The sequence below is a fragment of the Paraphaeosphaeria sporulosa genome (assembly GCF_001642045.1).
Source record: "Paraphaeosphaeria sporulosa strain AP3s5-JAC2a unplaced genomic scaffold CC84scaffold_2, whole genome shotgun sequence".
NCBI lineage: Eukaryota > Fungi > Ascomycota > Dothideomycetes > Pleosporales > Didymosphaeriaceae > Paraphaeosphaeria > Paraphaeosphaeria sporulosa.
In genome coordinates, this window is record NW_017253361.1 from 4,120,294 (window position 1) to 4,141,940 (window position 21,647).

General features: G+C 49.2%; 8 protein-coding genes across 8 annotated transcripts; 4 read left to right on the forward strand and 4 right to left on the reverse strand.

Annotated features, from left to right (window-relative positions):
* Positions 1 to 92: 92 nt before the first annotated feature.
* CC84DRAFT_1214054 (uncharacterized protein) lies at positions 93 to 695 on the forward strand (the record flags this gene model as incomplete). Its single annotated transcript, XM_018182602.1, has 3 exons — positions 93 to 278; positions 370 to 450; positions 555 to 695. 3 exons carry the CDS (start codon positions 93 to 95, stop codon positions 693 to 695), a joined length of 408 nt encoding a protein of 135 aa, XP_018041122.1.
* Positions 696 to 2,068: 1,373 nt separating this feature from the next.
* Positions 2,069 to 3,549, reverse strand: CC84DRAFT_1139536 (GPI anchored protein-like protein; the record flags this gene model as incomplete). Its single annotated transcript, XM_018176243.1, has 2 exons — positions 2,446 to 3,549; positions 2,069 to 2,378 (listed from the first exon to the last, which is right to left on the reverse strand). Exons 1-2 carry the CDS (start codon positions 3,396 to 3,398, stop codon positions 2,069 to 2,071), a joined length of 1,263 nt encoding a protein of 420 aa, XP_018041123.1. The 5' UTR covers positions 3,399 to 3,549.
* A 456-nt stretch (positions 3,550 to 4,005) lies between these two features.
* Positions 4,006 to 5,692, forward strand: CC84DRAFT_1139540 (MFS general substrate transporter; the record flags this gene model as incomplete). Its single annotated transcript, XM_018176244.1, has 5 exons — positions 4,006 to 4,212; positions 4,263 to 4,489; positions 4,538 to 4,616; positions 4,662 to 5,135; positions 5,183 to 5,692. The coding sequence occupies 5 exons, from the start codon at positions 4,006 to 4,008 to the stop codon at positions 5,624 to 5,626; spliced, it is 1,431 nt and encodes a 476-aa protein (XP_018041124.1). The 3' UTR covers positions 5,627 to 5,692.
* Positions 5,693 to 6,606: 914 nt separating this feature from the next.
* CC84DRAFT_1084094 (unsaturated glucuronyl hydrolase) lies at positions 6,607 to 8,056 on the forward strand (the record flags this gene model as incomplete). Its single annotated transcript, XM_018174033.1, has 3 exons — positions 6,607 to 6,911; positions 6,963 to 7,227; positions 7,280 to 8,056. The coding sequence occupies 3 exons, from the start codon at positions 6,607 to 6,609 to the stop codon at positions 8,054 to 8,056; spliced, it is 1,347 nt and encodes a 448-aa protein (XP_018041125.1).
* Positions 8,057 to 8,111: 55 nt separating this feature from the next.
* On the reverse strand, positions 8,112 to 10,463 carry CC84DRAFT_1139543 (uncharacterized protein; the record flags this gene model as incomplete). The annotated part of the gene is made up of 2 exons (XM_018176245.1): positions 9,052 to 10,463; positions 8,112 to 9,003 (listed from the first exon to the last, which is right to left on the reverse strand). Exons 1-2 carry the CDS (start codon positions 10,452 to 10,454, stop codon positions 8,112 to 8,114), a joined length of 2,295 nt encoding a protein of 764 aa, XP_018041126.1. The 5' UTR covers positions 10,455 to 10,463.
* Positions 10,464 to 10,937: 474 nt separating this feature from the next.
* On the forward strand, positions 10,938 to 12,422 carry CC84DRAFT_1084733 (pectin lyase-like protein; the record flags this gene model as incomplete). Its single annotated transcript, XM_018174065.1, has 1 exon — positions 10,938 to 12,422. One exon carries the CDS (start codon positions 10,938 to 10,940, stop codon positions 12,420 to 12,422), a length of 1,485 nt encoding a protein of 494 aa, XP_018041127.1.
* A 2,860-nt stretch (positions 12,423 to 15,282) lies between these two features.
* CC84DRAFT_1256524 (uncharacterized protein) lies at positions 15,283 to 16,055 on the reverse strand (the record flags this gene model as incomplete). The annotated part of the gene is made up of 1 exon (XM_018184633.1): positions 15,283 to 16,055. The coding sequence occupies one exon, from the start codon at positions 16,053 to 16,055 to the stop codon at positions 15,393 to 15,395; it is 663 nt and encodes a 220-aa protein (XP_018041128.1). The 3' UTR covers positions 15,283 to 15,392.
* A 3,359-nt stretch (positions 16,056 to 19,414) lies between these two features.
* Positions 19,415 to 21,400, reverse strand: CC84DRAFT_1237796 (HET-domain-containing protein; the record flags this gene model as incomplete). Its single annotated transcript, XM_018183916.1, has 2 exons — positions 19,415 to 19,821; positions 20,374 to 21,400. 2 exons carry the CDS (start codon positions 21,398 to 21,400, stop codon positions 19,415 to 19,417), a joined length of 1,434 nt encoding a protein of 477 aa, XP_018041129.1.
* Between the last annotated feature and the right edge of the window lie 247 nt (positions 21,401 to 21,647).

The following is a 21,647-nucleotide window of genomic DNA, read 5'->3' on the forward strand; positions in this document are numbered from 1 at the left end:
ACATCAGTGTCTACTCCACAACGTCCATGCCTGATATACTACCAAACCAACACAAAAAAACAACTCATCCAATCTTAGCCAAAACAACCACAATGTCGCACCTTCGTCTCCTCCCACTCTTTGCAGACCTGATGGCGCTCTTCGCCCTCATATTCGCTAGCCCGCTCGCGGCTGACGTCGAGGCGGTGAACGGTAGCGAGCCAGCGCCCGATGCGAACGGCAAGCTGTGCGGGTATTCCGCTATCCAGGAGGGTGGGTTCGTGGTGGAGCTGTACACGGTGCGCTCCAAATTCTCGTTCTATTACTGTTAAAAGAACTTGGGAGAAAGACGCTCGAGGGATAGGGATTAACGAGGGCTAATGGTACTAGAACCCCTGCACCGACGCCGACCAGGCCGAGCACTTCCAGACCATCTACAACAAGTACTGCACCCTGTGCATCATGTTCACGGTATGTATCTCCCTCCCCTTCTTTCTTTAGCCTTCCGGGTGGGAGGTCGAGGGGGTTTGAGGTTGAAAGGATATTTCATATCGGATAGGGCTGATATCGGGCAGGGACGCGGCTGCACGGGCGACACGACGTTCGTAGGCGGCGTGATGCAGGACAGCAAGTACATCGCCCCGAGCCAGAGCTACTACTGCCCATGGGAGAAGACAGACATCGAGGCGGCGAAGAAGAAGTATGGCATTGAGTAAGTGATGCGGTGGAGAAGAGTTAGGAATTCCTCTAGACAAGTGGGCAATGGTTGAATGGACTGGTGATACACGAGAGACATATCCAGGCATCCTGTAGGGAAAATCAAATACCTCGGAACGAGAGCTTTATCCAGTGGCTGCTTCCAAGGACTTCTCGCAAGTCTGTCACCTAGCAAGCTGGCAAACCCCATGTCTCTCGCTTTACACAAACTTTCATCTCGTCGTTACCTTGAAGGCGTGCAACACTCCTTACACAGGTCCCGCAACACGTGCACAGATCTTTTCAAGCTGCTATCGCCTGTGAGGAGTTCTGCTACTGGGCACGTAGGCGGGTTTCTGGCTCTAGGGTCAGCCATACCATCATCATTCGCAAAGCAGTGTGCAATCTCTTTCACGGTGATAATCTACCCACCAATCGTCCAACTCGACCCGTTTCAGCCGGGGATCCTAATCATCCAGGTTGTCGTAGGTCGGAGCTTCTGCGCTGAACTGACGGACGTGAAGCATATATGCCAGGGTGAGGACGAGCGCTCGCTTGTGGATTGTTTTTTTTTTTTTGCGGGGTTGCCATCGTGGCTGATGCGTCGCCATGTTTTGCGTATCTCTGCGTCGGCACGCTGGGAAGGCAAGATGACATCATTTCCTAGGCCCGTTTACTATCGATGTTGGACTGAGATCTTTGCTACACGTCAGACATGCAGCAGGTAATCATCTGCGATCCCCTTAGCCAAAATATATTATGAAGAAACCTCGCGCCTTGCAGAAATATGCAGACAAGCCTTTGCCAACTCATAGCTGCTCGTAGTTTTCAGGAACATATGCCCAGACTCTTCTTCTTGCGAGATGGTTGCTTGAATAATTGGGAGCGTAAGGCGGACATCTGAGGCTAGCACGTTATTCACTAGAACTGTTCCCTATTCCGAAAAACAGATCACACAGAGATGGCAGAGCGGACGTGTGAATTGGTTTTTAGTGCCCTATGTTGTGTATGAATACAATACCGTTGAAATAGTCCAACATACTAGTGGCACAGCATAGTATCTTTACTAGATCATCATCCCAAGCGTTTTATTGCCTCCAATTCCCTTCCGATTTAATATGACGACGTACCCGTCTGCCGCGCGTCAGTATTAGTGAAGCCACAACGCCGTTGCTTTATCGAATTCTCCATGGTACTTGAATGTCCCGTATTTTAATTATTGTAGTAGAATGCTATGACTACAGGCCGGATCCGAAGCAGTGTCGGATTGCGTCTTATTCGCGCAGGGGCGCATGATATATTATTCACTTCGTCCTTTCCTCGACGACGATACTATTTGGGGTCTTGTGGCCTAAGCAACTATACATCTCTCGAGGGTACAAGAAGCTTAGTATTACTCCCCGGAGATCCTGTACAAGAGCGTCCCATGTCCAAAAGCATCGAACCCACCCGAATTTGGCCCATAGTCGCCACCACCTCCTTCAACCTTTGCAGTGATGTTAAGGTTGACGTAATCACGATAGGCTTTGGACCACGATGCGTTGAGCCCGCGCGTGTCGGCATAGTGAGCAACGATGGCCTCAAATCCAGGTCGCACGGCGAAGCGCGATTTCTCGGAAACAACGGGGAGGATACCTTCCCAGCTACGGTAGGGAGTGTAGGGCACTGAATGATTCGTGTTGAACTTGGCTGTGTACTCAGCACTACCTCGCCACGTCAGCATTGTTTTCAGCCCTTTCATGTGCCGTGGCACACTGAGAAGACGCTTACCTGTTCAGAATCTGATTTCCAAACGCGCCATAGAGATCGAGTCCTTGGTTTTTCCCTTGCTGGCCTATGACGCCCAAGAGCGCCGTGCACAACGTGGCATGGCCCTGATCTCTCCCGCTTTCCTGCATCTCCATGAGCGTTTTCTTGCTGCCTTCCTCGGTGAAATTGGCAATGGAAAAGTACGGTAGAGCCCCATTCACAACAACGCTAGGGTCTGGAAGTCCATTCAGGAAAAGATTGACAGCCCAATTGTACATGGTGGAGTTATCGCTGTAGATGCCAATTGCCATGAGAGAAGCGATATTGCACAAGTCCCAGTTGGCGTAGTAAAAGTCGGGCTTGCCGTTGTGCTCGGTGAGAAAGAGGTGATTGTTTGATGCAAATACGGACGTGAGCATCTTGGAGAAAGCTCGTTGGTCCTCTTTTAGCCAGCCTGGGTAGATGCGCAATAATTCGGCAGCATTGGCAAACTGGTAGCCATATAAGCCCGCAGCCAGGAATCGGTCTTCGCTTCCATTGATCGATTTGAGGGTTGTGCCCCAAGCGTTCAGAATCTCCACCGCAGCATCGGCGAAACTGACGTTGTTGGTGACGATCCAGCGTAGCGTGAGCTGGTATGCCGAGTGTGCGTCGCGGTATGCATCGCCATAGTTTTGAGTGAGATTGGTACTGGGATCTGGTGGACCTCGGACAAGGACGGTTTGAGGGGTGGCTTTCCAAGTGGATTGGGCAAGTTTACTCGTCGACAAGTGAGTATAGGCAGCATACCAAGGCTCATCCTTGTTCTTCACACGCAATCTGATTCGTTCGATATCAGCAAAGGAGTGAAGCGCTCCTGGATGGTCAAACTTGACCACTTTGAAAGGGCCAGGATGAATGGAGGATGCGTGATGTGCTTTTGCGCTACATAGCGCAGCAACGCTCGCAATGGCGGTCAACACAGAAAAATGCATGGCTCAAAAGATGATATAGTAATGGTCCTCCTGGGGCATTTCGCTCTTATATGCTTGCTCACAACCTGGTAAATCCTGGTGGCATCGTCAAAGATATCCCGAATCTTCCCCACTCCTTTCTGCAAGCAATCTGCCACTTTCTCATTTTGCGGGGTATCCGGGGATGGTGAGGTGTCTGGGGATGGCGATCGTTCGACATGCATCGCGAAAAGTGCGGGCGGAGCGCGGCCCGGAACATGCCCCGGAGTCCGCTCCTAACGATGAGCATCGCTCCGAATGACCCCGCCTTTCCCCACGCCACTATTACAATCGCCCAACCTTTGCGAACAGTTCCTGCGGAGGAAATGCGGAGATGATGTCCACGGCCAACGTCTTCCACTTGATGCAGGAATTTAGCAGCATTTCTGCACATGTAATACCTCTTGTTTCCCTCCCAGAGATCAATTCGACGCGACTCAAGATTGCTCAGAGTACTTTCTCTACAGCTGTATCAATAGCAAATCCACTAGCCACCATGTCTCCTAGGGTACTTGAGACCAGTATCAATACGCCCGATGACGTGGAGAAAGACCTCGCCACCACGAAGCATGCGACCTTGCACTCCGAGATGGTCGATGGAGAGACCTTGAAATATACCACAGGACCACCGGTTGAAATTGATAAGGCCACAAACCGACGCCTTTTTTGGAAGATCAACCGCCGAATCCTGGTTATCCAGCTGGTCACATATTTCTGTCAATCACTTGACAAAGGGACTTTGAATTTCGCGTCTATCATGGGTATCAAAAAGGACGCACATCTGGTAGGACAGGAGGTACGTAACTCAGAACACCGTACATCTCGATCTTCTGACTCCCCTTGTAGTACCAATGGCTCGGCACAATCTTATACATCGGTATTCTTTGTGGAGAATGGCCTCAGAACTATCTGCTCCAAAGACTTCCCCTGGCTAAGATGTTGTCCGTAAACGTCTTCATATGGGGCGCTGTTGTCGCTTGCTCGGCTGCATGTTCCAATTTTGCATCCCTCATGGCGGTCCGATTCTTGTTGGGTTTCTTCGAGAGTTGCATCCAGCCGGCCATGATGCTATTGTAGGTCTTTATGTGCTATGGGATGCGCCGCGGCTGACAATCCTGCAGAACGTCAATGTGGTACACTCGGGAGGAGCAATCACTGCTAAATTCTCTCTGGTACTGTATGTCTGGGGTACAGCTGATGGTAAGAACCATGAATCTCAAGCAAGGTATACACTGACAACTGTAGGTTGGTGGACTCTTAGCTTTTGGCGTATCACACTTTACCGATGGACCGATCAAGAACTGGCAACTTCTATTCCTCGTACTGGGTCTTGCGACTTGTGTCTGGTCCTTTGCCATTGGGTATCTTCTTCCCGACAGTCCAATGGCAGCTAAATGCTATTCGGAAGATGAGAAGCGCTTGTTCATTGAGCGTGTCCGGCACAACGAGACCGGTATCAAGAACAAAGAGTACAAGAAGTATCAGGTCAAGGAAGCCTTCACCGATCCCTTTGTGTGGTGTTGTGTCGCGCTCATCACAGTCGCAAACCTCATTATTGGTGGCCTTGGCGTATTTTCAAACCTGATCATCCGCCAGTTTGGGTTTTCTCTATTGCAAACCCAGCTCCTGAACATCGCACAGGGAGCATGGTTGATTATCGTGATGATAGGATCTGCACAAGCTTGTCAACACTCGGGGCAAAACTGTCTGATGATGATTGTGAGTCATACGCTTACAGTCGTGAGCAATATACTGATGCTTTCCAGCTCTGGACCCTGCCTGCAATTGCCGGGACGATAGTGATCCTTATCGTCAAGCCGAACCCAAAGAACTCTGGTGGCATGCTCATCGCTTTCTACTGCACACAGTTCTTTTGCGCGCAGGGCAATATGATTATCTCGCTCATAACACGAAACATCGCCGGACAGACCAAGAAAGGCATGACTATGACCCTAGTTTTCATTGGGTGGTCTGTCGGCAATCTCATTGCGCCCCAGATCTTCCAAGAGAAGGACGCACCGAGGTATCTCCCTGGGTTTCTAGTACACATTGGAATTTATGGGGTGTATATCGGGCTAGTCATTGCCACACGCTTCGTCTTGATGGCGAGGAATCGTCGTAAGGAAAGTGTTGTGAGCGAAATTTCCCACGAGCTTGCTTTTGAGGATCTGACGGACACGGAAAACCCCAATTTCCGTTACGTTTATTAGGCTAGAAGCCTGAGAGAACACTGGTGAGGGGAAGTGGACGCTTGGTAGTGAGTGTGGTAGAGGAAGGTCTTTGGTAGAATAAAGTCTTAGGCACGGATGCAAAGTCTGGTTGATAGCCCCTTAACAAGCCCACCACGATTTATTTCACGATTGATCGTCTCCTGTATCGGCATTAAATATGTTGTTAGACGACGTGCGTGAAATTGCCATGGTTTGACGACACGTTCACAGTCGATCGTACTGCGCACAAATTGAGAGAATTTTCATTCTTATTCACCTGGCAAAGAAGAGAGCTTTACTCGGCAATACGGGCGCGTGAACCCCATTTCATACATGAATCCGGGTCCATTTAATCGAGCGCCAATGCAGAGCTGTTCATCGCCAGGGAGTCATACATTGATACCCTCAAATTGGTATTCGGAGTCGGACTGACGAGACCTTTGCTCTTCTTGCAAAGTGTGAACGGATTTTGCTCGCTTTCCAAAACCACACGTGCCCATCGTAGACTCAGTTGTACTATTGCGTCATAAATTGTGGGGTACATCGTGTGTCCAACGCCGGAATTCAGAGTCCGGGCTACGATAGCATGCCGTCAATGGGCAGACTAGCGCCCCTTGGGCGGCCCGTCACTTTTCCCGCCCTCCGCTGCCTCTTCCAAGACCGGCAAGATTCGCCGGAGATAACACCGGCTCCGCGTAGCAATAGGGTCGTCTAGATATTCCTCATGAACAAAGTAATGCTTTATTTTCCCTTGAGATTGTCCAGTTGCATACAGAGCCTTTGTGACGTATCTTTCCTATTGGCTACACATCATGTCGATAATCGCTGATAGACGTACGTTCGGACCAGAAAAGCATCCCATTTTCCATGAAGATATGACAGAGATAGTATTATCAACATCTTTAGAGTTTGCAAAAGAGCAAGAATCGGTAGATCCTGTAGGTGTTAAAGCTACTTCTTTTTCACCCTGGTCAGCTAACATGGCGAAGAGCTCGCGTTCGAATCCACTCGACAAATATTTATTGAACCTGTACACCCCTTCTGTCGAGGCGAAGATCTGGAGCATCGCGGCCAAAGGCTTGCAGCAATCATCACCGCCTACGTTATACCCAGAGTACACTAAACCTGGCGGCACCCATTATATCTATCGAAAGGCTGATTTCTGGACTTCTGGTTTCTTTCCCGGCAGCCTATATTTGTTGTTGGAGAGAAAGAAGAAACACTCACATGTCCTCGGCCAGGCGGGAGACTTGTGGGCAGGCAACCTACACCCTTTGAGTCTTGAGTAAGATCATTGATGAGTTATATCAGAGGTTTGACTGACATGGTTGCACAGATTTGCCTGCAAGTATTGGACGGAAAGCCTCCATTCCAATGCGCTACTCAGCAACACACACGATCTCGGCTTCATGATCATGCCCTGGGCGAAGGTGGCCTACGAATTGAATCATGACCTCCGTGCTCTGGACACCATCGAACGTGCAGCGCAGACATTGTTCTCCCGATACAACAGTAGCATGGGCTGCATCAGGTCGTGGGATAACTGTGTGACGAAGAAGTACAGTTTCCAAGATGTGAATTCTGAATTCATGGTCATCATTGTGAGTGCTCGGCTTTCTAAGTGTGGAGACGTGTAGTCTAACGCTGGCGAAGGATAATATGATGAATCTGGACCTGTTGTTCTATGCAGCTTCGAAAACTGGGAACGCAGATATGTTTTCTGCGGCAGTCCAGCACGCTCGTACAACTTCTCGGACACATATACGAGCCGATGGTTCGACTACACATCTGGTAGTGCTGGACCCACGGTCTGGCGATATCAGGCATCGTCTTACCAATCAAGGTCACTCGCATTCGTCATGCTGGGCACGTGGTCAAGCATGGGCGATAGCTGGATTTGCGGAGACTTATCACTGGACGCACGATGAAGACTTTCTGCATATCAGTCAACGAGTCGCAAATTACTTCATCGAGCATCTGCCAGATTCTGGAATCGTTCCATGGGACTTCGATGCGATTGAGCATGAAACCACATCCCAGCCATCGGACTCTAGTGCAGCGATGGTTGCAGCATATGGCATGCTGTTGATTCACGAAGGTCTTGTTCATCTAGGGCAATCTTCCAATTACCTCAGGGAGGCACTCAAGCTCACTCGGGCCGTCTGTGCTTACCAGATGAATCCTGAAGCCTCCTGGGTCGTTAGTGAGATAGTCATGGACACTGTCGAGTGTGGGTCCGTGAAGAAGACTGCCCAGGAGGCGAGCGTGGGCATAGGGGACACGATCTTAACAGGTGCTACGATTAACAACTATGAGTATGCACCAAGAAGATGGGCTAACCACGGCCTTGTGTATGCTGATTACTACTTTTTGCTCGTGGGGAATAAGATGCTGGAAATGGGTATCGATTTGTGTGGCATCCTTGTATAGTAGCAGTTATGAAATTGTCGAAGAAGGCAAAATAAATGTTTGATACAAGAACGTGTCAACCCATCGAATGCGAGAATGTGGATACTCGTTGATCGGGAAGAAATGGGTAATCGAGGAAAGAAGCTAAGTCTTCTAATGCTGAATCCTGTGCGAAGCCGGCATGCGCGTGCGCAAAGCTGGCTTGTTTCGTCGACTCTAGAGTTGGAGATGACATAGCAGTCTGATTCTTGCTTGACGATTGCGCTTGGAAAGCAAGAGGTAGCGGAGGGAAAGCCAATGTGATGCTGTCCGGGGTCTCGACCTGATCTATCGTCATTGGAAAGGCTTCACTCATTGAGTCCAGAGCATGCGATCCCGTGCCTGTGCCATTGAAAAGGCCCTCCGTCGACGCCAAGGTACCGCTAGAAGCATTAACGTCAAGGTCGGGTGGATTATCGGAGTAAGCTGCTTGTCGAAGATCTAAAGTCTGTAGCCCCGATTTTCTAGCGTGGACAAGCCGTATTGCGAACTTAGAGGCCAAATTGGTTTTCAGTGTAGAGTATTCTCCGTTCCAACGTTGTGCCATAACCTTGAGACTTTGAACAAGGCTGTTGAATGCCGGGGGTAAAGGGATCTCGTAGTAGAACGAATGGGCGAGGAGCATGCGACCGCATATAAACAGGCAGAACGCGAATTGTGGATTTGTGAGACACTGCGTGTTGAGGAGAAACTGTTCCGCAATGATCGAGACCTCTACGCTTGCTGCCATGCAAGTCTCAGCACTTGAACTGGTGGGTAATTTCATCGGGATCAATTGCCACTCTTGCGGAGGATAAGCTATACCTTGATGCAAAAGCACCACGGCAGTGTTGTGTGTAATGTGAGCCAAGGTCAGGTTTGGGTCCATGTTCCCGTCTGCATTGAGCGCGCATGCTTCGCGCCAACGCTCTGGCAAGAATATTTTCCATCTGTACAATGTTAACAACGGATTGGAGGGCACCAGTGCCATTACTTACTGAACAAGACGAAGGTCCAGTTGCTTGAACCTCATGAGCCAGACCTGCAAGTCGTGGGCTCTGGCTACGTCTACTGCTTGCTGCAGAAAGAAGGAGGTGACGAGGCTCAAACTTTCGGTGGCTTCAATGCAGTATGCAAAGCCACCAAGAGAAGCCTGATCTGCTGACTCCAGTCGGGCTGTAGGTAGCGAATTGACTGTAGTACCTGGAGGGTCTGATACACCGAAGAACGGCGTCGGCGTTTCCAAAGGACGGCCTTCGCCCCACAGCGCTCCCTCGCACGGTAAACGTCTTTTTACATCAGCACTTGTGAGACAAACATTCCACCCTGTCGCGATGCTGCAAAAGCGATCCATAAGGAAGACGTTCCAAAACACGCGTCGTCGCTCCTCGGCTTCGCTCCATGTCTGACACGGTCGAAGAAATGCTATTCGTTTGACCAGTGCATGCGTGTCCCTTCTGGAGAGACTGTCTGCCCCGTCTGCATCTTCTTCAATGCTTAACTGCAGTTGCTCTACTGTTCTTGCCATACTCCCCACTATAGACCAGGATGAAGGACCACGACCACTCCCTATTGTATCAAAGGCGCATATTATGAGAGCTTGAAGGCCCTCGACCGAGAAAGATTCCATGCTTTCCAATATGACTGCTTGGTGGTTGGATTTGGCCAATTTGGATCGAGATTCAAGGTCGCCAAGTCGTGGATCGTTGGAGAAGCGGATGCAGGTTGCTGTGATAGCACGCAGGATGATTCCCAGCTTCTTTCGCTCGGCCTCAATCCTCATCTTTCCTCGAAATTGTCGGACATGAAGAATGGGGATCCAAGGATGGATATGTACAAAGTAGAGGTCGACCAATGAGTCGACTAGCTCTGTAGGTAGCTTATAACCAGATTCAGTTGTGTCGGATCTTGATGCTGGTGATACACTATCGTCTTCAGCGGAGGTTCTTTGTCGCTTGTGTGCGATCGATAACCCCAATGCTTCGCTATTCCCGCTGCAGCGCTTCCGACCAAGAGCATCCAAATTCTGCTTCAGCTGATCGGTCTGGTCGCAAAGAGCATCCCTTAATGGTGAAGAGGATGTGGCCTGGCTATCGGTATTTTGTACATGGTTCCAAAGTCTTTGCCACAACAGACCTTGCCCGAGGAACATGTTTTCCAGTGCGTCAAGGCGACGATTGATGCGATCGATGGCACCAACCTTCATGCCGGGTTTGTTCTTTTCCTTGTCGTAAACGCAAGTTAATTCATTCTTGACGCATTGTGAACAGGGCATTTGCCGTGAACACTTCGACTTTCGCGTACGGCATGGCTGGCACGCTGGCCCAGTGCCCTTATCTTTCTTCGCATTGTCATTTTCGGCTTCTGATACCTCGACATCCAAGGGATCACAATCTTCCATCGATGCGAGGGTGTGCTTCGTAGGAGCGTGCCAGTTTGACCAGGATGCAGACCTCGCGTGCCGCGTGTTTCTCCACCTGGGCACCAGATCTAGGGCATCGCTGGATTGGGTCTAGTGGCGGGGTCCGGAGGAAAGGCGGGGGCTGCGCCCGGCACCACTCTATTATGGACGTCGCGTGGAACCGAGGTCCTGCTCACGCTAGACCGGTGCTGGCCGTACATTCCATGGGCATCACGTCGCTCGCACCTAATACGTCCTCAAGATTCTCCAGAAATACTCACTTGGCGTAGACCGTACTGATGTCTACTAAGATGGTGCAAGCTTTGCTTCTGTGGCGGTGAAATCCCGGACCGGAGCCGACACGAGTATTAGCTATGTTTAAACTCGACCCTCTTATGCCTTTCAACGCATCAATTCTTCAGGCATGAACTGCAAGAGATGAATGAGTTTCCAATTACTTTTCACACTACACCGTCCTTGGTCATGTCAAATCTTCAAGTGAGTGGCCGGGGCCCTATACCTCGCAGCATCACATACGACAAAAGCTTTGACATTCTCGCCCGGCTTGCTGAATCCGAGGAAAGCAGCGACGACGCATGGGTTCCAGCCACAGCATACACCACCAGAGTCGCAGATGTCGACACCACGAGGAATGAATTCAATACGTACCCAGTTGCTGTCGCATCTTTGAGTGTAACGCCCAGGAGGAACCTGCACCTTAGGATCTGTTACAAAGCCGGACAAGTCGAGACTGCCTCCGTACTTCCTGCCTCGCATAATATTGTTCCAACGATAGAAGGCAACACTATCACCTTTAGTCTGGACCGTGCGCTTGACCTGATGCTTGAGATTAACGGAGATAAATGGCAAGCGCTACATCTTTTGGTCAACACAATCGACGATGGGGATCCTAAGGGAGATGAAGAAGGAGTCTGGTATTTCGGCCCGGGGGTCAACAAGAGCTCAGCGACTGAGAAGATATCTGACGGGATGTTGGTCGTGCCCTCGAATACAACGGTATATCTCGCAAGAGATGCTTTTGTCACAGCGCAAATTGTTTTCGCCAACGTCGAGAACTCTGCCATCAAAGGGCCTGGATTCATATGCCGCGACGACTACGATGCATCTCTTTCTTCCAGACCTAGGGAATTAGCTGGGGGAGCCATACTCATCGAACGGTCCCGGAACATACTGGTGCAGCAAGTAACTTCTCTCCGCTCATTTGGTTTCAGTCTCCCTATTGGACAAGGACGAGACATCCACATTGACTGCTACCGTTCTTTCTCTTCACACGGCAATGGTGACGGCATCGATCTGTTCTGTTGCCAACACATCGTGATAGAGAATTGCTTCCTGCGCAACTCTGACGATACCATCGCCATCTACGGCCATCGGTGGGAATATCAGGGCGACACCGAAGATATTCGTATCAGAAATTGTACACTGTTGCCGGATATAGCCCATCCCATACAAATTGGTACACATGGCCACCCTGAAGTTCCAGAAACTCTTAGCAACATTCACATCAGCAACATAGACATCTTGGATCATTCCGAAAACCAGCTATGGTACCAAGGCTGCATTGCGATTAACGCAGGCGACGCGAATCTAGTACAAGATATCCTCGTTGAGAACGTCAGAGTTGAGAGAATTACACGAGGCCAACTGTTCAACATACGGGTGATGAAGAACGCCATGTGGACGACTGCTCCGGGCCTTGGAATAAGGAATGTGACTTTTCGAAACATCGAATTCAATCTCGATAAATCGAAAACAGTCAACCCTTCCCAAATTCTTGGCTTCGATGCAAGCAGACCAGTTGAGAATGTCACCTTTGAAAACCTCAAGGTTGGCGGCTCATTGATTCACGATCATATGTCAAAGCCAAGGTGGTACCTAACGTCGGACTTTATTCCCATGTTCGTGAACGAGCATGCGAATAATGTCACGTTTAGGTTAGGGAACTAGCTTACTGTTATAAGGGGTTTCTATTTACCTAGACTAGGTTCGGACCTTATAGGTATTTAGTAATCTAAGTGTTAGGGATAGTAGTGTTACAATCAGAACACGAAACCATCAGTCTTCTCTCAGTATCGTTGTATCGTACGAAGTATGATGTCGGATATTCACCACACCCTCTTTGGTACCGCCATCCCTCACGCTAAAAACACCAAATACCCTCCAGGTCCGAACCTGGTCCAGGTAAGTGGAAACCCCTTGTAACACTAGGCTAATATAGGTAGTTTCAATATCTATATTAATAAAGGCGAGATTGAGTAGGAGTGTAAATATGTTAGTGGGAGTATAGCGAATAATCCCTCTATAAAGGAGTAGCGGTTAATGGTTCTGGGAGGAAGAGAAGGGCCATAAGGTGTTTTCGTATAGACCAGCACTAACTTATGTCAGCATCCTACACTAATACAGCGATCGTGCGTACGTTTTACTAAAATTTTCTAGAAAGATCTAGAGTTTATGGTAGAGATTTACCCTATCGGTCGCAAATTAATCTAGACTGATGAAGTCTCGGAGGTATGTGTACACACCAATCGTCCCACTCCTGGCTGGGACTAGGGTCGCATCACACGCTACCACATATCTTCTTATCATTTGTAGTTGATATAATGGAGACGTTGTGACTCGTCTGATGTATCATTCTTAGGGAAGTCGTGCCCATTTCGTAAAAGGATGGCGGCGTAAGCATGAGATGATGCAACATCTGACGACTAATTCGGAGCGTCTGGATATGCCACATGACCACTTCGTATTCCCCTTCGTGGCGAGGCACAGTCATCTCGCCAAGGAAGATGCTGCCTGGGTTGCTCCAACAATTATAAGGACAGTTTACATTCTCGAACATTTGCGAGGCCATGTTTCACCGAGTGATATCAAGTCTTTGTGGCAGAGTCATTTTTCTTCTCGGTGATTTGCGACGTTGCCTTTCTCATAGGATCAGAAGGCAGTGTCTCAATGTTTTGAAGTTTCAAGAGAAGGCATAACTGCTGATCGATAATTAGAGGGTTTCCAGTCAAGGAAGTTTTTGATAAGAGCACGTTCAAGGTTACATACCACACTGGTAAAATGGTATAAAGTGGAGGCTTAGGATTGCTTATAGGAAGATCTATAGAGAGAACAATGAGCTCACATCAATCTTACTTTGCTCATCATCTTACAACTGTTTAGTTTCAAGCCATACTACTGCATTCAACTAATCCCTACACTTCATATTCGTTGCATCTCTCGTCCGCAGACCGCTGAAGTACTTGTGGCCACGATGAAATTTCTCACTCTGAGAGCGTTGGCGGGCCTCCTTGTAATCTGCCCGCTCCTTCATGCTGCACCTACGGCTACGCCGGCTGTATTAGGTCATGCAGCCATCAAAAGCCCAACATTGTACCAGCATCGCTGGGATGATATCCATGATAAACCCATCCCGAACTCTGTCACAAAGGAGGAATACAACACTTGGATCGGAGAGACGGACAACAACATCTCATCCAAGCGTTCTTGATACAATGGCCCCGATATTTATGCCGCGTCTGAGAGGACTAGCGCCTCGGAGCTCATCGAGGCGTCTGGAAGCACAACAATTGTCAAGCGTCAAAGGCAACCGATGCGACAATGGATCAACTGGGGCGATACCTGGATTACCTTCATTCCCGAGGAGCCTGGCTGGACGGGTGATAATATCAAGGAATTTTCCAGGTTGGGCTATGCCGATATTGTAAATAGGAGAGGTAGTGAGTGGACAATGGTCGCTGCCTCTGGATCCCTGGAAGAGGCTGCTATCTAGGCTCCATCCCGAAAGATGATGGAGTAGTTATGTTCGAACGAACCGCTGCCAATGTCGCACCAGTACTATGGCACCAGATCGGAAATTGTCAGATGTTCACCGGCATCACAAAGTAGCACGCTGAAGACATGGCCTGTTACTTACACGAACAGCGTACAGGCACGTAACAAAATGGCCAGTACCCAGATGGTTCTGTGGTCTTTACCTATGGCCAAAGCAGATAGAGGCCAGGCCCAGGTCCAAGGCCTGCTTACAGCCCAGATTAGGCAGGAATCGATCCGTCTTGCAGAATCGCCATACAGGGATTGAATGTCGGAACTAGTTGGAGCGGATAGACCTGTACGCGCTGGTAGAGCAGACAGTCTTTGTGTTGCATGCGCGATTTCCTATGGGTAGGGTATTCGCCTATGCATCCGCTCGTTTCGTTGGGTACTTGTCGCAATCTATTGGATGTCTTGCTTCACAATCTGGCCCCTAAATCTACTCATCTGTCATCGAATACCAGAACTTTCTTGGTACCCATTCTCCCTGACGCTTACTCTTCCCTGGGAGAGCGTACATGCAAGTATCATAGAACAACGCCCTTACTTTTGACTCTCCACTTACAGCTGGATCCAAGGAGATAAGCAGTTTCGGCCTCCCGTCTACAACCCAGAAATCCTGTCTCGGGTTACAGCTGTTCACTGCGCCACGCAACAGTCGTGCCCAATATTTCCAGTGCTCAACAGCGAAACCCGAAGCCGCTACCATTGCCGCCAATAACTCCGGAACTAGGATGCCATCGTCGTTTCGTACGTTAATATTGTGTAAAGCTTTCCGCACTCGCGGCTTATTCATCATTGGGATCCAGGTGCTGACGTTGAGGGAGACGACAGGTGGCTGGGTTGCGACTTGTGTGGCGAGGTAGCTCATCGCCGCTGATGGCAATGCATCCCAAGCCAGCCCGCCATTTATGAAGCATGAAGGCTGTAGACTGATCTAACACAGGCCGTTAATCACCTCAAGTGAGTGTTGAAAGAGGTCCGAGAAGTTTGGATTGAGTTTGAACTGCGTAATATCGACCCACTTCGGCAAATGCACGTGGTCCATGCGATACCAAAAGGAGGGCCGGATGTCGTTAAAATCTAACTGGATGCAGTACGCTAACTTTACTGCAAAGATCGCGTGGGAAGTCGAGTTTGGAGCCATAGTGATTCGACCAGGGTGGCAGTTTCGATGATGTTAGGTTCATTGGGGTACTCGAAGCGTGCCACGCTTCGAAATACGTTTCCTCGTTTTGCACCCCATATAACATCGAGTAAGACGTCGGAAACGACCCATTCGAGTTCTTCGGCTGTGGCGGGAAGCCAGTTGAGATGTCGCGGGACTCGATCGCCAAATTTGACTGGAGGACATGGGTAGGGACGGGCGAAATCATATTTTGCGCCGGATGGCTTCATGATATACAAAGCTACGTCTCTCCACGTATGGAAGACACCCAGAGCAGTAAGGTGGGCTGAGCTATCGGCCTGGCGGAGTATCCTTTCTAGGAGTTCTGTGGTTTGGAAGACGCGGTTGCTGGCCGAGCTGTTACTAGGGGTAGAGAGAATCTTAGCCAGCGGAGACGATTGTGTGGACTGCTTAATCCCATTCAAGTCGTATGAAGCAATGCGAGTGTCGACCAGCTGGAGCCAAGTACGTCTGCATTCTCTCAAACGTTCTTGCTCGGTGTCTATGATCGCCGAAAATTCTTCCGGTTGCAGGCTCCACGGTACCTGGCCTTTTGAGTAATCGGTAGGACTCATGTACTGAAAGTCGCCTATTGTGTCCATAGTACTCTTCTAGAGTCAACTCGCGGTACGTTCGGGTTTCGCTTAGAGTTCAGTCGAGTCTTGAGCGAGGGTCGTTCTACGGGTGCAGACGGTAGGTCGAACAGGCTGTTTGGTCAAAATACGTCGAGATTGCTGTGCCTCTTGAATAAAAAAAAGGGCGGAGTCGGGCGCTTATCTTTACGGGTTCTAGAGATGTTCGCCGATATCAGACCCAATTTCAAACAGGACCCCTCACCATCATTTATTACTTTAGCATGTGTACACGTTAACGAGACCAACTAATCAAGACCGTGCCACAAACATGATAAGCTGGCCAAGCAAGAGCTGGCGATCCCTTGGACAGAGAGGCCGCATAAAGGAGGCAAGGAACTATGCCACCGAACGCCTATCTCCCTGGGGCTGTTGCGTATCTAACCTAATGCATCTCATTTAGGAACTACGCTTGGATCTACCCCCTATGTATTTACTATTTCTCCTGAAGCTCGTAGAATAGCTTAAGTTTATCTTATTTAGCTATTACGTTAAGTCTCCTTATAAAAAAACTGAACCACTGCCCCAGCCAGCGCGGCCAACAGTCCGTACTACGGGCCATATTATATGGCCCGTAATTAACTTTTGGCCGTCCGTACCGTAGAGATCTCGCGTCTATAGAGTTGTCGTACTGTAGTGAAAATGAAGCCGTAATACGGCCGTATATTACCTGATTAAGAAGGAGGCGTGAGTGGCGTCGGATGTGGCAGATCTGGGCTGCTTTAGGCGTAGGATGTACCCACATCGGGCGAATGTGGATCCTCAACTCTTGACTTTTCGTCCGCCTTGTTTCCTACACGGACGGAGGATTATTTTGACAGCCTACTCGAGGATCTGCAACTCGCCGACGAACACATGTCAAAGCTCCTCGACGACCGACACCGTTGGTGGGTAGAAATCGGCCAAACAATGTATTCTATACTGTACAAGATGGCGATGAATTACCTTGCAGTGCTAGCGACGTCGTGTGACTGCGAGAGGTGTTTCTCGTCCGCCAAACGTACAGTCACGTGTGATCGTAACTCACTATCGCCAGCGGTAATAGAAGCTTGCCAGCTACAAAAGAACTAGCTGAGGAGAAACACCGTCCCGAGTTACCTCAAGGACCTCACGGAGTATATAGATGGACGAGATTTCTCCTTTTTGGCAGTCGACGAAGCTCCGGACGACGACGACCTGGACGCTTAACCCACGCCACCTTCCTAATTAGGAAATCTATATATTATTTTCCACCGCATTTTCGCCGTAAAAAGCTCAAATTGTTTATTACGGCTCACTCACGGTACCGTAGAGGTCTCTCCGCCGTAACGTACGTACGGTAATAACTAGCAACCGTAACGTAACCGTAACTAGGTCTCACTAGCCGTATTATCTCTCGTTGCAAGCGCTGGACAGGAGGTCCGGGCTGAAACGAGTTAGCCACATCTTGGATACAATTGCCGACTGCATAGTAGTGCGTCTCACTTCCTAGGTGATGAGCCTCCAGATACTGATGCTACCATCCAACCTGCCGTCTGGGGCACCTGGGACTGAACTATACCCCGATGCGGCAGGTCGTACGAGAAAAGGCGGGTCGGTATAGTGGGCCAATTTTGATATATAAAATTAAATTTTCGTTACTTGGTGTAGACATGCCTGCCTACTACGCCGCAGAGCCGCATTTGTTAACATCGACTGAGTTTAGCTTAGCGAACACAGATTTCCGTCCAGACCTGCAGTTGACCAGAGTGTTCGGCAATTCACGTAGGCCTGAGCCAGACCTTCAAAGCGCAACAGCCAACTTGCGTGCTAGACGACCGGCTTTGGCTCCTCGTCCACCTTAGTTGATGCGCTGCTAGTGTAAATTGCTTTCCGCGCTGTCGCATCATGATTAAGCGTTGTATTCGTGATACCTAGCCAAGAACGCCCCCAAATTTCTTCTATTGTCTGTGCCCAGGTCTCCACTATCACTTTTCACATACAGCAAATCTCAGTCTGCTCGCACACTTGCTCGGATACCGAATGATATACCCAGACAGGTAAGAAACATTCTTGATACTTACGGTCCGCTGTCTCCTGCGTCCGTCCCTATCTATTCTCAGAAGCGTCAGGATGCCTCCGGGGGGTCGTGTAGTTTAGGCGAGATGAATTATCGACTAAGATTCTGTAGAAGTATCACGCCACGCGGAGCGAATTGGGACGTTTCAGAGATCCAGTTTCACATTTTAGTCGCAACACCATAGAAAGTCAATCATTCTTTGGGTGCAAGTATCGACGCCACTAGCCATAGCAGGCATTCGAGGGACGGGACAGTACCGCCCCAATCACCTGAGCACACGAGCCAATCTTCGGAGAATGGCGACCTTCCATCCATTTCCGCGTCTGCCAATCGAGCTCCGTGAGCGGATTTGGGAGCTTACCGCCGAGTCTCGCGTTCTCGACGTGCTAGTGTACAAACGCCGCCTGCTGAAAACGTCCACGTCGGTGCCAGCTCCGCTACAGACTTGTCAAGAGTCCAGACATGAGCTACAAAGGCTCTATCAGCGCGGGTTTTTTGAGCTTGATAAACGCCCTGAGAAGCGTTATATCTGGGTCAATTTCGAGATCGACATAATCTTTGTTGACTCAGACCTTTTCGATATATAAAAACCAGTTGCATCATTGATACAACGTCTCCAATTCGAGGGGGAGAATACCGACACTATTTTCTACCACTTCAGCATGAAGCGCCTCTCAATGTTCAAGAACACTAAAGAGGTGTATGTCATCTGTAAAGATGGTTTCAATGGCTGGTGGGGTGCTCTTGAAGACCACGAATGGCCTTGCGACGTGGAAAGCATCTGGATGATCGATTCGAGCGATGGAAAGATGATGAAAGGGATCGATGTGGAGGCAATGTGTGAGAGGGAAGCTAGGCAACGGAACCTTGAAGTTGGATATGACTATGACACAAGTTTGCCCTTAGGCTGTACGGAACTTTGTACCAATTGTCTTGAAGTTCATATACTTGAGCTAGACGTTGTTGGGGAAGAGAGTTTAGGCAAGACTTGATGTTGTTTGAGTTAATGCTACAACCTGATCCATGACCGCTAGCATGATTAGATGTTGAGGAGAGTCGTTAGAGAAATGGATAAGGATGTAGGAGCCATATTGAGTTTAGTCCAAGGAGTATTGAGGAACGAGAGTTGGAAGACTAGAGAGTTTGCTGTTGAGAAGTGAGCATTGATAGTGTGAGTGTAGCGCTAGGTTGCGTAGCAAGGTTAGCACAAGGTGTAGGTAGAGCCGCGGCTTCGTAGCGGAGCGCGCGAGCTAGGTCATTATGGATCTATTATCATAAAAATAGCATACTACTAGCCCAAAGTAATCCAGGTGTCAACTGGATTGTTTGCCTCCCAGTACTCTGTGAGAATCCGGCCACAACCGGCTCTATACATAATCCCGTCACCTCCATGCTGTACCCAGAGAACATTGTAAAAATCGTACACCTGATCCTTCATATACTCATTATCTGACACCTTCAGATCTATCTCGTAGTCTCCTGTTGCAACAACTCGGTGATGACTCTCTCCAGGTGACGGAGTTATATATTCGACACCGATCCACCGCTCCTCGTCATCGTGTACAGGCCGAAACGCCTTCGCGTCACGATATCTGCTCATTGCGAATACTCTTTCCTCAAAGGAATGTCTCAAGTCCTTACCATTTGCACTGCCTCGTGAGATGGCGACAAGCTCCATAGGCTCTCCTCGCTTACAATCTGAATTCCCTGTAATACAAAGTAGGCCAGAGAATCGCATCATTGAGTCTCGAAGGACAACCACTCTGGGCTTTTTGCATATGTCTTTTTCAGATAAGACTGGGTTTGCGAAGCCACCGAGCAACCCCGCTGCATCCATGAATTGCCATCCCTCTTGGAAGCGAATTTCTAGGGTAGCTGCTGGGAAAAAGGATGCGTGCATTGCTAGGGCTGAGATATGGTTCGAGTGTGTCGATACACCAGAACCATTGTGTAATGGCGATTGGAGTGACGAGATGTTCTGTGTCTGATTCCTGAGCCTTTGTAGTGGCTCATCAAACTTGAAGGGCTCTTGTTTTGAGGCTGCTGTATATTCCCACGTGATAATGCTGCAGAGTTTCCAAGAGCTTGTAGTATCTCTCATACAATAACTATCTCCGCCCAGGTTTAGAGCTGCCTGGAAGCTCCGAGGGTCGACAAAACATTGCCATCCACACCAAGCCCAAGATGGGAGGGTATGTCTCCGACTTGATAGAGTAAGACTTCCAGGGCATCCATCAGCCAAAGCTTTACATTCGGGAGTGTCAAGTTGCCGACTCAAAGGCTGCCAAAGCAGTGCATAGTCAAGGTAGATCCTTGGCAATCCAAATAGGAAGCCACTGGGGAATGCTGGAGCCAGGCGATTCAGTATTCCCAAGCATGCGGAAAGGCCGTCTTTGTCATATGACAGATCTCGCCCGTTGTAGGGACAAATCAAATCGGCATAAAGGCCAAAATCGGGCCATGACGGCACTGAGAAAGACCTGGTGTGCCCTGAAGTGGAAGAAGGTACAGTTTGAGCTTCCATGTCCTGTTTTGGTTGAAGATGGTCCTTATCCCAAACTGTGCACTCACACTGCCAGAAAATTCGAGTGTCAAGAAAGAAGATGACGCGTTTGCTGAGGATATATTCTTGATAGGTCCATGCCCTTTTCGCCCATTTTGATCGCGAAACAATACCATAGTACTGCCTGATACGAAGATGCTGCGGGATCTCAAAATTCGCAAACCAATCATTTGGAGATGCCAATGCAGGATCGTGAACAGTTCCGCCGCGGTTGCAGTACATCCCATGTTTTGCAGCAGCAACAATTGTCATATAAGCACCAGAGTAGATCTGATCCATGCGCATGAACTCTTCTTCCTTCCTCGGATGGTCTTGCACGATGCAAAGCCTGTCCACCCACAAGTACCTTTTTTGAATCGCGATCGTCAGCTCCATAGCGTCTCGAATGGTCTTTGGTAGCTGTGATATGTATTGCCTCATGGAATTGGGTGCAGTTAGGGAGTCGGCATTATCAAGGGATAATTGGAATTGCTGCTGATCTTCGGTTTTCATCGTGTCGTCTTGCCAAACATAGCTGAGCGCAAGGTATTCGCCTTGGACATTCCCTCGTACTATGCACTGCTCCTCAACGTCGATCAGCCGATAAGGACGCGATGAAAACTTCGTGCTTGAAGTGTTTGATTCGACACATGAGCCGATGTGACGACTGTCGCAAGTCTTGAGCCATTCTGTTATTGGTTCGATGATGTCTGCTGTAGGCAAAGGATTTCCCATCTCGGCAACGAGATCTGAGCTGTTGAATGACTGAGTTATTCAGGGGGGAAAGATATGGCATAAACTTATATGGGAGTAAGTATCAATGGACGAAAGCTCGGGGAGTGCCAAAAGTCGGCACTCATCCTCTAATTTTGTACGCTTTGGCTACGACTGGTATGTAGACTAAACTCAGGTCGGAAAGCTGAGCTGAGCGTATACGTCGTGCCACCACTCAGCCACGCCGAGAACAAATTAGTACCACGGT